The 16,579-nt window shown below is 43.6% G+C and overlaps 1 protein-coding gene across 5 annotated transcripts in view; it reads left to right on the plus strand.

The window, feature by feature from the left end:
- The window catches only part of SLC20A2 (solute carrier family 20 member 2), a 96,311-nt gene that overhangs the window by 46,562 nt on the left and 33,170 nt on the right, over positions 1 to 16,579 (plus strand). For 4 of the 5 annotated variants that reach the window (XM_054565944.1, XM_054565946.1, XM_054565943.1 and 1 more), the window contains exons 2-4: positions 9,252 to 9,804; positions 14,146 to 14,286; positions 15,670 to 15,755. In XM_054565944.1, the coding sequence (XP_054421919.1) occupies positions 9,516 to 9,804; positions 14,146 to 14,286; positions 15,670 to 15,755 (516 nt within the window). In that variant the 5' untranslated portion in view covers positions 9,252 to 9,515. Of the gene's footprint in view, positions 1 to 3,485; positions 3,657 to 9,251; positions 9,805 to 14,145; positions 14,287 to 15,669; positions 15,756 to 16,579 lie in introns of all 5 variants that reach the window. The other variant, XM_054565945.1, reaches the window with a different exon arrangement.

Consider the following 16,579-nt stretch of genomic DNA (forward strand, 5'->3'; position numbering starts at 1 on the left):
ACTCTGCATCTGATAGATTGCCTATCTCCATTTCATGTAGCTCTTTTTCTGGAGTTTTGATCTGTTCTTTCATTTGGGCCATGTTTCTTTGTCTTCTCATTTTGGCAGCCTCCCTGTGTTTATTTCTATGTATTAGGTAGAGCTGCTTTGACTCTGTGTCTTGGTAGTGTGGCCTAAAGTAGGAAGTGTTCTGTAGGGTCCAGTGGCACAGCCTCCCCTTATCACCTAGGGTGATTGGTACTCAAGGTGCACCCTTAACATGGGCTGAGTACACCCTCCTCTTGTAGTGGAGCCTTGGTTGGTGTTGGCAGATCAATGGGAGAGATTTATCCAAGCCAATCAGCTGCAAGGATTGGCTGTGACCATTTATAAGCAACCTCCGCCCTCCGTGGAGGATCAGCTGTGCCGGGGCAGGGTGGTGGTGCTCTGACATGGTCTGTAGCTGCCCACTGAGTGTGTTGGCCCTGCAGTTTCCCGGGTGGTGCAGGCCAAGATCAGCCCCCACTCTGTTTTGCCTGGGACCACCTTGCCTGAGCTATAAAGCAACCTGAGATGTTTGCTGTTTGTGCTGGGCTTGGAGATTCCCAGCTGAAGCCAAGCTGTGAATTTAGGCTGGCTGCTGTTAGTGCTGGGCCTGGGGCTCACTGGGGCGAGCTGTTGCTTTTTTGAGAGGATTTAGGAAGTTGTGAAGCATGAGCCAAGACCAGCCATTCACATGGAAAAACAGCTTGGGTGGGCCCGTAAGCTGGGTGGGGCACAGTCTCTGGGGATCTCCAAGGCAGGTCAAATAGTGTTAGCCAGGCTGATGGAGTCTCAGATATGACACCCGCCTGCTGGCTCTGTGAGGGGAGGATTTAGAAAAGGGGCAATGGCCTCTGCTTGCCTTGATGCCAGACACTTCAGTTTCTCCCTCTATGCCACTGGTGCTGCTATCCCAGTGCTGGAGCTCGAAGCGGGTGAGTCTGAGTAGGTGAATCAGTGTGTGGGTTCTTTAAGAGGAATTGCTTGGGGCTCCAGAAGTTTGTTCCACCGACTCAATCCCTACTGGTTTTTGTAGCCAGAAGTTGTGGGGACTTATCTTCCTGGCACTGGCACTAGAACCCTGAGCTGGGGGGCCTGGTGTGGAGCTGGAGGTCCTGATATATCCCTCCTAAATTTTAATCTACCACACATGGGTGAGGGACCAGCTTGTTCTGTGTCTGTGCCCCTCCTACCAGTCTGGATGGATGTGGTTTCTTTAATTCTGTAGTTGTCAGATTTCCATTCAACTCGATTTCTATTGGTTTCAAGTGATGGTTGTTCTATATTTTAGTTGTAATTTTGATGTGGTTGTGTGAAGAGGCGAGCCATGTCTGCCTATGCTGCCATCTTGACCGGAAGTGTCTGAGACAGTCACTCTTAACCTTGGGCATATTTCTTTAAAGTCTTATTGCCAGTGCATTTGTAAACATAGTTGAAATCATATGACACATACCATTCTGTATACTGATTTTTTTTTACTTAGCATTACTATGTTTCAATGTCAGGAATTACTCTCATTAAATTATTTTAGTGCCTACATAATATTTCATCTTTAGAAGTCACTAGTACCTCCTCAGCCATTCTCCTGTCTAGGGATAAACATTGTCTTCTTTTCTATGATCATAGTAAATGACACTGTAATAGACATCTTGTACATCAGTATTTTTTCACATTTCAAATTATTTGCTTATTTTCTTAAACTTCTGAGGACATTTGAGATGTTATAAGTAACACCCGCACGCTACCCGAGTATTCCTGTTCAAGGTGTACTGGGGTCGCCATGCGTTTGACCCAGCCTGGCAAGTTTACAGCGCCCCCAAGCCCTGCCCTCTGACAGCTGTCAGTCTGTGCTTTGTATCTATGCTCCTGTTTCTATTTTGTTGGTTGAATTTATTTTGTTGATTAGAGTTCACAGATAAGTGAGATCATATGGTATTTGTCTTTCTCTGACTGGCTATTTCACTTAAATGGATAAAAAAAGCTGTGGCACATTTACACAATGGTATACCATTTGGATATAAAAAAGAAGAAAAGCTTGTCTTTTGTGACAGCATAGGTGGACCTGAAAATTGAGCCATTGTTTTAAACAAAGTGTGACAACTTGTCCCCAAGCCCTTGCTCTGTTGGTTGAATTGGCTGCTTTTACTGTGTCTGAGTGGAATCAATCTTTCTCTCTCTCTTTCTTTCACCCTCCCTTCCTCCCTTCCTTTCTACTATTTAATATATATAACTTACCCTAGGAACTTGGGGAACTTGGGAGCAGAGGAAGACAATGTTGGCAATATGAGAAAGGAAAAATACCAAAAGTAAACATTACCTTTTATGGCCAATATTGTTTTCTTTTTTCCCCTCAGCTTTATTGATGTAAAATTGACAAAATTGTAAAATATTTAAAGTGTATACTGTGATCATTTGATATACATATACTTTGCAAAAGGCTTCCTCCCATCTATTAATGAACACATCCATCACCTGGCTTATTTATATATTCCAGTGTTATTTTGTAGTCACTTTATTGAGATATAATTTATATACAATAAAGTTTGTCAGTTTGAAGTGTACATTTTCATGAGTTTTGATACACGTGAAAAGTAGTGTAACCACCACCATACTCAAGAAATAGAACAGAAAGTTTCCTGTGTGGGCATATGTTTTGGCTTCTCTTGGGTAAATATACCTTGGAATGGACTGCTGGCCAAACTGTCTTCCAAGATGGCTTTACCATTTAGTGTGGATTTGTTTGAGGGTTTGGTTTTCTTTTTTTAGCACTTTTTAGAGTTTCTTTTTTCTACCCCTTCACCTCATTCAAAAAAGTTACTGTGCCTTATAGTACATGTCAATCTTTAACCAAAGACAAGGCTAGAGTTTGTACATAGAGGGAAGTGGGCTGGATATATCCACAGACTACTAGAGAAGGGTGGGGGCATAAGATCCTTCTGGAAGGATTTTGGAAACTTAAGTTCTCCCTGGACTACAGTGATACCAATAACTTCCAGTTGCTTGATGCTAAGCACAACTTACAAAACACTTTGTATACATGAGATTTGATTCTAACAGCAGTTCTGTGAAGTACATGTGTTACTGCTATCCTCATTCCGCAGATGATGACACAGGATTTGGAGAGTATCCATGACTCACCCAGGGTCACACTGCTAGTTAGTAGCAGAGCTGGGATTAAGCCTCAGCTTTCCTGACTGTTGCCCCATGGCTTTATCTGCTAATAATGATAGTACTTATCATGTAGAGATTTCTGGCACTGAGCTACTTACTGCCTTTACACAGCCACCATGTTATGTACCATTATTGTCATTGTTTAGATGAATCATTTAAGTAACTTGCCAGGGTTGCATCGCCAATAGCTGGCTGGACTGGAATGGACCAAGGGTCCCTGACTACAGGTCTTTGGCTTTTTTCCTCTTCTCCATTCAAGAGAAACAAATGTTGCTTTTTTTTTTTTAAAACAGCAGAGAGAGAAGGAGAAGGTGAAGGACGCTGGGTGCTGGGCAGGAGCCACAGTGTATTAGCAAACTGTGCTTGCCACTTCTTTTCCAGCTCACATTTACATCTGCAGCTTGTTCACTTTGAATGTCCAAAAGCTTTATTACTGGGCTTCACATTCATGCTGGTTGTTGCTGGTGAGTAAACCTGCCTCTTTCTGCTTCTGTGCCCTGTGTCCTTTTGCTCTCTGTCCCCTGCTCTAAGCCAGGTCTCACAGTTGGCTTGATTGTCTTGTCTTCCTTTCGAATGTCATTTCCCCCCCCCTTCTCTTCCCTCCCTCGATCCCCTCATCATCCTATCTACCCCCCTCCTTTCCTGCTTTCTTCCTTGCTTCTCTCTTAGTCAAAATATCATCAGTCTTTCTCCAGGCTCCTGTGTTCCCATAGAAGGCTTTGTATATTTATAAATTTGCTATTTAAAGGTAGTTCAAGCAAGTTTCAGCCGTTCTAGTAATGTTTTGATCTTTTACCATTAGTGTGAAAATACGAACTCAGTATTTTCTGACAGGAACATACTATGGCTTTTCAATTTTTTTTTTAAATTTAAGAGCATAAAGTAGATGTTTTCCTGAACTATTCAGAAATGATGTTAATAGGAATACTTAAAACAACACCTACAACCTGAATGTTGAAAAAAAAGTTTATGCTATTTTGCAGATAATAAAATTCCCCAAAAATGAATCTTCCATTTTATTTAAATAATATGAAGAAAAGCTAGTAATTTTTATGTCTGAGTCGTCTGGCTGACCCACATGTAGCAGAGTCATTAGATTTTACATTGTACCATCAAAGAGATATCTGTGTCTTCATATTTCTACCTAAGTGTCAAAACCAAGATCCAACCCCGGTGTCCATGAAAGTGGGTTTTACGTTGTTAGAGGGTGGGTGTAGGCGCTTTGGGTGTTAGGGGAGGAGTTGGAAGATTACTTCCGGGCCCCAGGTGCTCTGCGCAGCGGGGGACCTGGCTCTTCCCCTTCACGTGTTGGAGGGCACCTTACCTGGGGCAGTCCGTGAAATCTCAGGGAACGGATCCTCATAGGCCGGGAGCAAACACATGGAACGGAGGTTGGCTGTGGGCCAGTCCTTTAAAAGGGCAAGTCCCCTGGGGACTTAAGTCACAATCCACCTCAGACCTGTCGTGCGATTGAGATGACTAGATTCTGAGGCTGAGAGAGGAGGGACGGGTGGGACTACTCCTTAGCATGCTTGCTTGGACAGGTCGCCTTGGATATTACCTTTGGCAGCATTCCAGAGAGGAGAGTCTCCCACCCAAACTTTTTTTGGCGTAAGTTTCCATTAAGTTCTACAGCTCAGCAACATTCCTGTTTTTAAACAGTATACATGTCTGTCTAGAAATATTCTGAGAATGTTTGCTTTTACTTGAACATTCAGATCTCTAATGTAGATAAGAGGCTAGGGTTGAAGCAGATACCTGTAGAGGAAGTTATAGGAAAAGAATCTACAAGCACCTCAGAGTCCTGCCAGGGCGCTCCTTGGGCTGGTGCGAGAAGCAAGGGACAGAAGTGATGGCAGGCGGAACCACAAGGGGAGACACTTGTTCGGAAGGCGTTAGGGTACCGAGCAAAGAAAGTGAAGGTCTGTTAACATTACAAGTTTGGGAGACAGAACTTATGAAGCCCCTCAGGACCTCCTGCACTAATTCAAAATACTCTAAAATGCAAGAGGTTGGTGGCATTTGAAAACCAAAGAATAACTTCAGTCCTGTGGTGAATTCCACCCATACAGGGTTTCATGTCTGGGGAAGGAGAGAGAGTTGGAAAGCTTTCTCCAGCCCTCTTGCATGTTCTGATCTCTTGCAAAAAAGCCCTGGTAGGGGAATCAGAAAGAAGCAAGGCAGTAGCTGGCAGTTTTAAACAGCATTGCACCCCGTGGAGAACCATTGTTGAGGAAGAGAAGACGCAATTCCAGGCGATGCCTGCACACCTCAGTCCTCTCTGTCTCCCAACTACATGATTTCTATAAAGTCAAATGTGTGACAATTTTATTAACTCTTTGATGTCTGGGCTTCCCCATCCCAATATGAAGTCAATGCTACTGATGGTTTCTTTTACTCTCTTCAGGTTTCCGTTTTTACATTGAAATCTTTCATTTGCTTTGGTGTAAGATAGGCATCTAGGTTTTTTCCTCCCTTCAGATAGTTAGCAGCTAGCAAGCTGTGCCAACATCATGTATTGCATGAGTTGATCTTTCCCCCACCGATTTGATTGCCCACCTTCAAAATCTCACTTTCAAATAGGCAGCACTCTCAGATGGCGCAGCTGGCCACGCCACAGCCGCTGTGGATGGGGCTCTCTGTGCTCTTGGCAGATTCCCATCCTGGCCTCCTGCATAGTGGCCTTCTGGCCTGCCAGTGGCTTGGTGTCAGTGGCATGGCTGTCTTTTTCTGTGCAGCTGATTTGTAGTTATTTAAGTGCTCTGTTTTATTTTGTTCGTGTTTGACAAGTAATGGAAAGGGGAGAAAATCAAGTTGGTACTTGGCAGCACAAAACAGACCTTCTAAGCACAATGCGAGATAGAAATCATTTAGGTCTCAAAAAAGGTGACAAGCCTTTCTCCTCAGCCAGATGTGTAGTGGGCTCAAGCTGGTGGCCAAGGGTATGAATGTGAAGGAGAAAAGCCAAATTAATTGAACACAGATGCGACCGTCGAAATAAATTATTCAAGATTACCTAACTAGGAGAGGGAATCTCTGGCTTGAAATGGTGCTTCTCAAAATTGTACAGATGATCAAAACCCTCCCCAGGCTAAACTGGGCCAGGGACACGCCCGCTGGGGTGCCCCATCGAACCGCCCTTCTCGCTCGCGCTGCGCTCCGGTGAGTTACCTCTGTGTGTCCCAAGTGAGCCCGTCGTCACAGCCCATCCTCACGCTAAAAACAACGCAAAAGGAGAAAAACACTCAGTTATCCTTCAGTCCCGTTCCACAAGTGAATAACAGGCTCTCCCCTCTCAACACCCATGTGCAAACCATCACCAAGTCCTACTGACTTGAGGTGCTGAAGGACCTCCTGAAGTCATCACCCCGCTACCCGGTCCAGGAGACCTCCCTTGTGCCTGAACCAGGCTGGAACCTCGTAATTAGTCTCTCCACATTCACACTCAACTTCTATCCAGTTCATCCTCCAGAATAACCTACAGCCAGAATAATCTGCAAAAATGTAAATCTGATCAGGGCGGCACCCCTCTGATTAAAACCCTGCAGCGTCACCCCTTTGTTCTCACGGTGGCCAGTCTTCAGTATGGCCCAGCGTAACTGGCATTGTGATGTCCTCACACTGGCCCGCCTCCAGACTGCTCTCCCCGTTCGCTCCTTCCCACCTGGGAAGTGCCCAGCGTGCCCGTCCGTCCCAGGGTTCACTCCCCGGCCTTTAGATTGCAGGGGAGCCTGTCCCGCCCCCGTCTATGCCCTCCTGATGCTGTGCGACACACGCCTCCTTCCTTTGCAGGACTTGCCACAGTTTGCGGCCACGCACGGAGTTACTTCCCTCCCTAGGCTGAAGCCCCATGTATGCCAGGACCACGTCCGTTTTTGCTCATTCTATTCCTAGTGACTGTCACAGAGGAGGTTCTCAGTAAATATGTGTTCAGTGTGCCTCTTGTTTGCCCTGCTGGCAACCTAACCTGACAAACGGGGAATTCTTTATATTTTAGGATAGATGCTATTGGTCCATAATAGTTTTTATTTTGTATTTTCATTTATAGCTTTAATGTGCCCATGATATTAATAAAATATTGTCTTTTGCCTTGAGAATGGTCTTTTCATTTGTCTCACTTGAGACCTGAATTTGCAGAATTGCATGGGCTACAGATCTTAGAAACGATCGGATGTGTTGGTGTACCTTTTCTATATTATTATACGGCCTATAGCATTGCATGCATAGATGGTGCTCAATCTATGTTTGTTTTGTTTGTTATATATTATTTTAATATGGAAAGCACATAACCACAACTTATAGTTTTTGGAGGAAAGGAAAAAAAATCACCTATAGTGCTACCACTCAAACTCAACCACTATTGGTCCTTTTATGTGCATTTTTAACATTGCCATAATCACAGCATACATAAAATTTTGTGTCCTGCTTTTATTCCCCTATGTAACCTTAATGTTGATTGGTCGTTATATTGTGTATGAGCCTAATTTATTCAATTCAGTAAGCATTTTTGAAGAACTACACCGTACTAGGCACACCCTTCTATGTGCCTAGTACCATCATACTGTATAATAATAGAATACCAGAATTCCAAAGCTTTTAGTGACATTTTTACTTTGCAGACATATATTAGTTTTATGACACCTCCTTTTCATCTCAGAGTGAGGAATATGCAAGACTTTTCTTCATTTGTTCAATAGCTTCTTTCTTTATTCAACAAATTTATTCGGGCTCACCACATGCCGAGCGCGATTCTGTGTACTGGAGATACAGTAGTGAGTCCAACAAGGTGTCTCCATCCTAGTGAGAGAAGACAGACAATGAATGAATGAATGAGTGAGTGAGCGAGTGAATGAATGAATGAGTTGATAAGTAGAAAAGAAAACAAGGTGAGGGGGATGAAAATGGCATGGGGGAGGGGCTGCTCCTTCACAAGGTCAGGGAAGGCTCTCTGGTGGTGACATTTGAGCGGAGACCTAAATAGAGTGGAGGGAGCTGTGCAGCTGTCAGGGGGTCTTTTCCTGGCAGAGAATCAGCAGGTTCAAAGGCCCTGAGGTGAGTGCTTGATGTTTGCTAGGAAAGGCAAGGAGCCAACGAGGGAAGGGGGTGAACAGGAGCTGAGGTCAGCAAGCTGGGAGCGGATCTCTTAGAAGGTTCGGAGCATCTTACAGGCTGTCGTGAGGCCTCTGGCTTTTTCTCCTCTGTGAGATGGGAGGCAGTGGAATAGTGACGTGGCCCGACTTGGATGTCAGTAGGATGGCGTCATTCACCAGCTTTCCCTGTTCCTTTGGTGAGGCCTGTCAGCTCCGGCCTTTGTCACCTTCTGGATGAGTCGCTTTATACCAGAACCTGTAAACTTCCTTTCAGACACGCGTCCTGTAGTCACAATGTAAAGAGCGCGTTCCTTATGCCTAAGTGTGCAGGTAGATAAGCAGCCACACCCTTGGTGTCACAGATTTGGGCTTGGTAAATCACTGTTCCAAGGAATTTGGTGCATTCCCCATATTTGAAAAAATTTATAACTCTGAATTTCTCACTTATTTATCTTTTGTTCATTTGAGGCAATTTTTCCTTTCTGAAAATAATGACCAAATAAAGTTTTTAGGTTGTATGAAAATGTGTCCCATTAAGGCTTACCATCAGTTTTGTAATTCTAAAGTGTGCAACCTCTGCTATTCTAGAAATCAGATTTTGGGTTTGTTTTTTTTTCTTTTGGAGTGGGAGGTTAGTTGACATAATTACAGTCTTCCTTGAGTTGCTTTATGGTTAGACCTGTCACATGCCAAAGTTAGATCCCGTTAGTTGGCTTAAAACATTTATTTCTGGCCCCAGCGGGTGTGGCTCAGTGAATTGGATGCCGACCTATGAACTGAAAGGTTCAATTCTCTGATGGGATCGACGTGTCTCTTGCACATCTAGGTTACTCTCCCTCTTTGCCCTCCCTTCCCCTGTCTCTAAAAATAAATAAATAAATCTTTAAAAACACCACTTATTTCTGAAAGAACAAACTGTTACAGGTTGCTTAAGGTAATTGATTTCTTTTTGTTTTCTTTCTGTTCCAGGAGGAGACATCACAGCTTTCCCAGATTGGGAGGAAAAATATGGAATGTGTTTTACCGCTGACTGAACACAACCAAATGAACTGTACTGACAGTAGTTTGAAAACCAGCAGTTAGCAGTTTGTTCAGGCTCTAACATTGTCCAGCACTTTCCAGAGCAAACTCACTGTTTACAAGAACTCTCAGCCTTACGACGTTTATAACCTCAAGCTTCGTTTATTGAAAATATTTCTGCAAAAGAAAAGTACCCAGAGCCCACTTTCCAAAATGGCCATGAATGAATATTTGTGGATGGTCATTTTAGGTTTTATCATAGCTTTTATTTTGGCATTTTCTGTTGGTGCAAATGATGTTGCCAATTCATTTGGCACTGCTGTGGGCTCCGGCGTGGTGACCTTGAGGCAGGCGTGCATTTTGGCTTCAATATTTGAAACCACAGGCTCGGTGTTACTGGGAGCCAAAGTAGGGGAGACCATTCGTAAAGGTATCATCGATGTGAACCTATACAACGAGACAGTAGAAACACTAATGGCCGGGGAAGTTAGCGCAATGGTCGGTAAGTAGCGTTACTCTTTATACCTGTGGGAAGTGTGTTCACTGGCCCTCTTCCCTGTAATGCTTTTGTCATATCCATAAATGTGATTTGTGCTTTAGCTTTGTAAAAATTGGGTGTGAGGTTTTATATTTACTGTACCTTATTTTTGCTCTCTCTGTCTTAAGTTGATTGTTATTCTGAGTGTTCAAATATCAAGCAAACACATTTTCCCAAATTTTTAGCAAACTTGGTTAAAATAGATTTCAGCTGAGTACTTTTCATAAAGTGCAGAAGGATATTTGAAGGGCAGCTCTTTGTCGTTTTAAAGTTGTTTGAAAGTTATTAGAAAAATAGCATGTCTAAGAAAATGTGTTTGAAAGATCTGCTTAAGAGATTTCCCTTAAGGTTTATTTCCATTTTTTCATAGGCTTTTAAAAATCAGTTAGGACACAATGTTTTGAAAACTTGGATGCCAATAAAACAATATTTATTCATTTAACTCGTAGTCCCAGTTTAAGTGTTTGTGTTTCAAGGAATTCTGGTCTTCTACATTGTTTGTGATTCTTTTGTTGGTTTTTGTTTTGATTTTCTGATTCTACCTCTGGGAGCTCCATTTAGTATGTTTGTTTCGCTTTCCGGTCAACAGATCATTTGTATGTCACCTGTTTATAGTACGACCTTCACTGGGGCTTTCGGATTGTCAGATGAAAGAGGAGCGCTGAAGGCAGTGAAGTATGTTAATAGGAGACAGACTGGTCCGCCGGTGTGCTCCCTCCGTTGCCCAAGGTGACCGCAGGCTTGAAGCGCTGTGGGGCCCGGCCCTCACTGCCTCGCTACAGCTGGAAAGAGTGTCCAGGCAGAGACGCCTGGAGAGCAGCTCACAGGACTCTTTACTCTGCTTGCCTCTAGGTAGAGATGATGTCACAGCAGACAGCTGATCAGTACGGGTAATTTGGTTAGGGAGCAGAGGGTTCGAGAGGGATTCTACTGCCTTCTGCTTTCAGCAGGACATATCCTTTTGTAGGAAGAGTCCTGCAGTAGGAAGTAAGATGCTGGTGTACCAAGAACACAGCTACATTCCACAGGTTCCTAGTGACTTATTGCCACTGGCATTATTTAAACGCCCAGGATGTGGAAATTATTTGCCAAATTGAAGATGACCCATCATCTTTTTATTACAGCAAGTTAGTCTGAGGACTTGTTGAAGCATTTGACCCAAAGCAGACCAGTGTTCTAAGGTATTAAATACTGCTAAGCATAGTAGGCTGGTTAACACATGCTAAGGAGTTCCTGTGTCTCCACTGAACATTTTGTGTGTTAAAGATGAAAGGTTCACAGTTGCTTTAATTCCAGCAGCTATTGTAATGATTGAATTTTACTCAACATCAGTGAACATATATTTTTACTCTAGTCAGATGTAATGGAAAATTCTCATGGAAAAAATAACAGTTACTTGTAAAATTCACCCTTGTATAGCTCTGATAGATACCCAAGACATAATCATATTGACCTGAAATTAAGATTTCTCAGTCAGGATGATGTGGGCAAGATATGTTGAAGGTAGGGGAGAAATAAAGAAAAACACGGATAAAATTAAATAGTAACAGAAGGTTCTCCTTTCAGCTGGGTGCACCTTGAGGCACGGTGGCGCTTATGGAAGAGATTTGTGAGTGAGGCCGCCCTGAGGCCCTCAGTTGGACAGAAAGTCCTGTGAGCTGAGCTTATATCACTGCTGACTTTTTGTGCGGACAGTTTTCCCACCCCTGCCTCTGGCTCTGTGCTAAAAGAATGAAGGAGACTTACCGCAACTAGAATTTAGGTTAACCAAAGCAATTTGAGGTTTTGCTTGAATAACTTGATTTTGTTTGCTTTGGTTTCTTTCTTCTTCTCCTCCTTCTGCTCCTCCTTCCCCTTTTTGTGCGTGTATGTGTGAGTGTGTGTGGTTAGATGACTCTCAAAGCCTGTTTTGTTGGAAGTTTATATGGGTTACCTAGATTTTCAAAATTGGGTTCCTCGCAAATGGGAACTATGTAAATTTAAGATGGTGGTATAATTATTATTGGCCAAAATCAAAACTGATTCTGTTCAGATGTCTGAATTCTCCCAATCTTTCTCTTCTAAATTCTACATCTGTACCTTTTCTCCCTCTCCTCCTGCTGTCCTTTTATTCTATTTTATTTTATTTTTTCTCTTTTTTCTTAAGAAACTTCTCCCCAAGCCCATGGGTCTATGCTTTCTCTTAGAGTTGCGGTGGTGTCGGTTGGTTGGGTGGAAGGTATTGTTCGTGCCCGCTAAACTTCTTGAACAAGTTCTCATTTGGGACTCTAGCTTAGCCCTAAAGCAATAGTCAGTCCACTTAGTATGAAACCATCAATGGTTCCAAAAATCTACTGGGAATTCTGAAGTCATCATTTTCCCATGGAAATACCCACAATGGCATGAAGAAGCCATCTCCTTGGACCACACTGAGCCGTGCATAGTCCCCTGAAAGCGCCCTCTCTGCCCACGACTGTGAGCTTCCCCCCTGCCCTGCACGCACCCCCCGCCCCCCGCCTGCCTGCCTTCATGGTAACCCTGAACCTTCCTCTGCCCTTCTTTCGTCTTCCCAGGAACCTCCTGCCTCAGAGGTGTCCGTTTCCCCCAACTTTCCCTAGGTTTTGGCGTATACCCTTATCCTGTACTTCACCCCTTTCTTTTTAGTAGCCGATGATGATTTGAGGTTAAAACATAGTTCTTTTCCCCACTGCTTTTCTTCACGTGAATGTAATCCCATTTGCCTTCAGAAATTCCTGAGGCTAAGGTGGGCTCTCACCCTCTCTCATTTTGCCAGGTCCCTGCAAACACCTGCCGGCTTTTCCCTCTCCTTTCATCCGCGCCTTCACTCCGCCCCACGGGCGCTCTTCCTTTCCCCCTTCCCGCTCTCCGGCAGCCCCCATCCTCCCTACCTTTCCTCACAAACCCAGCTGTCCGGGACACAGGTTATAAAGTCAGCCAGGGGGAAAAATGGCAGCTCTCAGGAAGGAAAAATCTCATGGTCTGAATCCATGTGGGTGAGTTTATATCCTTCTCTTCACATCACTAGATTATTTAGATTTCTATAAAAATAGAAATCACCAAGTTTGTTTAAGTTATGGTTCTGTGCCACGAAACACATCCCAAACTCTGGCTTTATTTTTAAAAACAACCATGTAGTCCCTGTGAAGGTCTACGGCATTGTCTGCTGGGAAGGCTGGGTGCTTGGAAGCGCAGGGCTGGCCCCTTCTCCTTCCAGCACACGCTTCAGGTTTAGCCCCGGGGTCACAGCCCACTGCAGCTCAAAGGTCAAAATGCCCAGTGCTCATGGAGCAGCTGTCAGCATTGCTCACGAACCAGGACCTGCACAGCCTTTAATGATCCTCTGTAACTCAGATATTTTTGAAGAAAATGCCAAGGGACTGCTTGAAAGTTCTGTTGCTGCCAAGCAACCAGATTTCCAGAGTTAACATTTGGGATTAATAACTGGCCCTGCTTATCGGCCAAACCTTTTGTTCTCTATATGAACTTTTCAACAACTGTGTCTGAAAGTGATCTCTTCCATCTGATGCTTTTAATACTTGCTGCAAAATTTGATCTGCTTATGAGAATATCTGAACAGAGTGAACTATGGCCTAGAAAAACATTAAGCCTGGAAAAGAATGGTGAAATCGAGGTAAAAGGACACAAAGCCACAGCTAAGGGATCCTCTTAACTCCTAAGAATAAGGATGTTTGAGAGAACCAACAAGGAAAAGCGCCATCATTCTGGACAGGGGCTGAGAGCAGATGACCATCTTTGGGCTAAATGTCATAGTTCCTTCTCATGTGAGAGGCAACAGTCAGACAGCAACGTGGTGTTAAATTACTCTCTTTTGTGCAGACTAATAGGACGCAGCCGATATTTAGGCCTTGTTATGTGACTATAAGGCATAATTGCAATGAAATCTTTTCCAGTATGCCGCCTTTGTTGTTTCTCTGTGTTTATTCGAGTCCTTAATTTCTTGCTTGATCTTGGCCACGTTTCACATCAGAAGTTCATTATCAGCTCTCTTAACTAAAGGTGACAAAGGCAGTTAATAACTGGCATCAGGAGACTTTTCTTAAATAGTTTTCTTTAAATAAATCATCATTATGTCAAAGGCTTTTTCTTTGGCTAAAGTTAATTGAGTAATTTTGTCAGGACGTTATTAGCACTTTGTAAAGAAAACACCCACAGAGAATTAACTTCACGGAGTGTTGTTATGGAGAATAGCAATTTGTGCTTCTTCCTTTTGTGGCTGTTTGAGATGCTGTGCTCTATACCTGACTTTTCTTTTCTTCTTCTTTTTTTTAACCTTTAATCCTCTAGGTTCAGCTGTTTGGCAGCTGATTGCATCCTTCCTGAGACTTCCGATCTCAGGAACTCATTGCATCGTTGGTGCGACTATAGGATTCTCACTTGTTGCAATTGGCACAAAAGGTGTGCAATGGATGGAGCTTGTCAAGATTGGTAATTGCCGTTTTCTTTTACCTTTCTTTTTTTGGAGAAGGAAAGTTTACATTCTCTAGAGTTAGTTTTATTAAAAGTTACCATTATATTGTTTTCCTTCAAATGTTAAGGCTTAGAAGACCTATTTAGGTAACATGTTTCTCCTTAAAATTTCTAACAGGGATTGTTAACAGGGTTAACAGGCACTATTATGTGTTAGAGAATTTTTTACCTCCAAGCACTCTTTTCAAATGTTACGTTGTCATCCAGCTTTCGAAAATCAATGTTTATTTGTTGTTCCCAGACTGAAAAGAAGTTCACCTCATTGAAATCAGTCTGTAATCAGGAAAACTAGGCCCTAATGAGGAAAATGCCTTTGGTGTCTAGGAGCCCGAGTTCGTGGTCATGGGAAAGCCTCGAAGTGGGCCCAGTGTTATTTACCTCACTGCAGTCAAGAGAGTGCCCAGCGTGCCCCACACAGAAAAGGCACCCTCATGTTCCCTCTGGGTTGTCTCCTGCCCAAGAGGGACTATTTTAAGAGGTCTGGCAACTTGCTTTCTGGCCCTGGCCTTTAGTAAGAGGGAACTCCATTCAGCAGCCCCCTAAGTACCAACCCGCCCATTGTGAAAAACGCTCCCTCGCCCCATCTCCATCCTGTGGGTTGCTCGTCCCTTTAAGAATCAGAGTGGCCTCAGAGGCCGTAGGTCCAGTCAATCCGTGGCCTGCCAAATGGAGGCGCAGATGGCTCAGAAAGTCGCTTTAGAGCCTAGGTCTTAAGAACCTTGGTTCTCAACCCTGTCTGCACATTAGAATTACCTGGGAAAGCAGTTTAAAAATACCAATGCCCAGCACCCATTCCAGACCTTTCAAATCAGAATTCTGGGGGTGGGATTGGAGAATAACCAGTTTTTGGAAACTCCCCAGATGTTTCCAATGTGTAACCAGAGGTGGGAACTCCTAGGCTAGTGGCTAAAGGTGTCAGGATGACAGTACCAGGCTGGGTTTGGCAAGTGAAATGGAAGGGGGCCCACCTTTGCCATCACCCTCATGTTGGAACAAGGACCGGGTCTCCATATGGACTGATAGGAAGAGCAGGGAGGGGGGCTCAGTGGGGGGTCAGGCCCCGCCCCTGCGTCCAGAGCGCGGGGAGCGCCTCCTTGGCTGGCTCTGTGCCGGGAGTGGGCTGGGTTCTGGGGGGCTGCGTGCGAGCGTCTGAGGACAGTGCACGTGCTGAAGGCCAGCTCTGCGCGGGCGGCAGGGCTCATTAGGTCTGAGTTAGGAGGAATAACTCCAGGAATCTTTATTACCGTATGTGCTGTATATTTGTTACAATTGTGTTATAGAAATGTGACCTGAATTTTGTAGCATTTTAACATTCATTATACCTTTCTTTAAATTATTCAGTTGCTTCTTGGTTTATATCTCCACTGTTGTCTGGTTTCATGTCTGGCATGCTGTTTGTACTGATCAGAATTTTCATCTTAAAAAAGGTAAGTGAGGCTGTTTTGTTAAAAATTAAGTTTTGGAACTAATTTTGGTTCTATTCGATAGAAATTAATCAGGAGAGAGGTTAGAGGAATAATCATATTTTTACATTTTTAAGGCACAGCACCCTGGAGTTAGAATCAGATTTTGCTTTTAAGTAGGAGGAAAGATTCAAGGTAAAGCACCCAAGGTACCCTCTGGGACCCAGCATTGTAAATGCCGTCTCTTGCCCTATGATTGAATTAATTAGTCGACACTCCCAGGCATTGTGATTGGACCTCAAAAGGGAAAGGTAATTATTTCCTAGCTGTTAATTAGATTTTGAAACTGTTACTAAAAACAGCTGGAGAATTCCTTTACCCAAAAGTAGTGTTTTTCCTTTTCCTTTTTCCTTCCTGCTCTTGCTTTTGTTCTTTGTCCCTCCCTCCCTCCCTTCCTTTTAATGGAGAAAGCAAGCTTGAAACACTGACTTTTTCCTACCCTTAAAAACATAAAAAGAAAGAAATATACCTATTAGGGGTATAGTTTATCAAAAATAAAATGAGACTAAAATGAAAACTTATTGAGATGAGTATTCTAGGAAAAAAATTGATTGTATTTTTTTGACTGTCAAGGGGTTGTTGCAGTATTTTATAAGCCAGAACGCAGGCCGGGGTCATTGTGTTACAGCACGTGCTGAGCCCTCCCTTCAGCTGTATCCTTACTTAAAGACGCAGCTGTGTTTTCTTAGCATCGCCTAGTAGTCCATTGAAAGACTCGTTCTCTCAGATAAGTACAGACTTACCATTCCCTCTCCTGGGCTCCTGCCATACTACTAATATTTGTTTAC

The sequence above is a fragment of the Pteronotus mesoamericanus genome, unplaced genomic scaffold (assembly GCF_021234165.1).
Source record: "Pteronotus mesoamericanus isolate MK-2021 breed Mesoamerican mustached bat unplaced genomic scaffold, CSHL_Meso_final contig_169, whole genome shotgun sequence".
Lineage (NCBI taxonomy): Eukaryota > Metazoa > Chordata > Mammalia > Chiroptera > Mormoopidae > Pteronotus > Pteronotus mesoamericanus.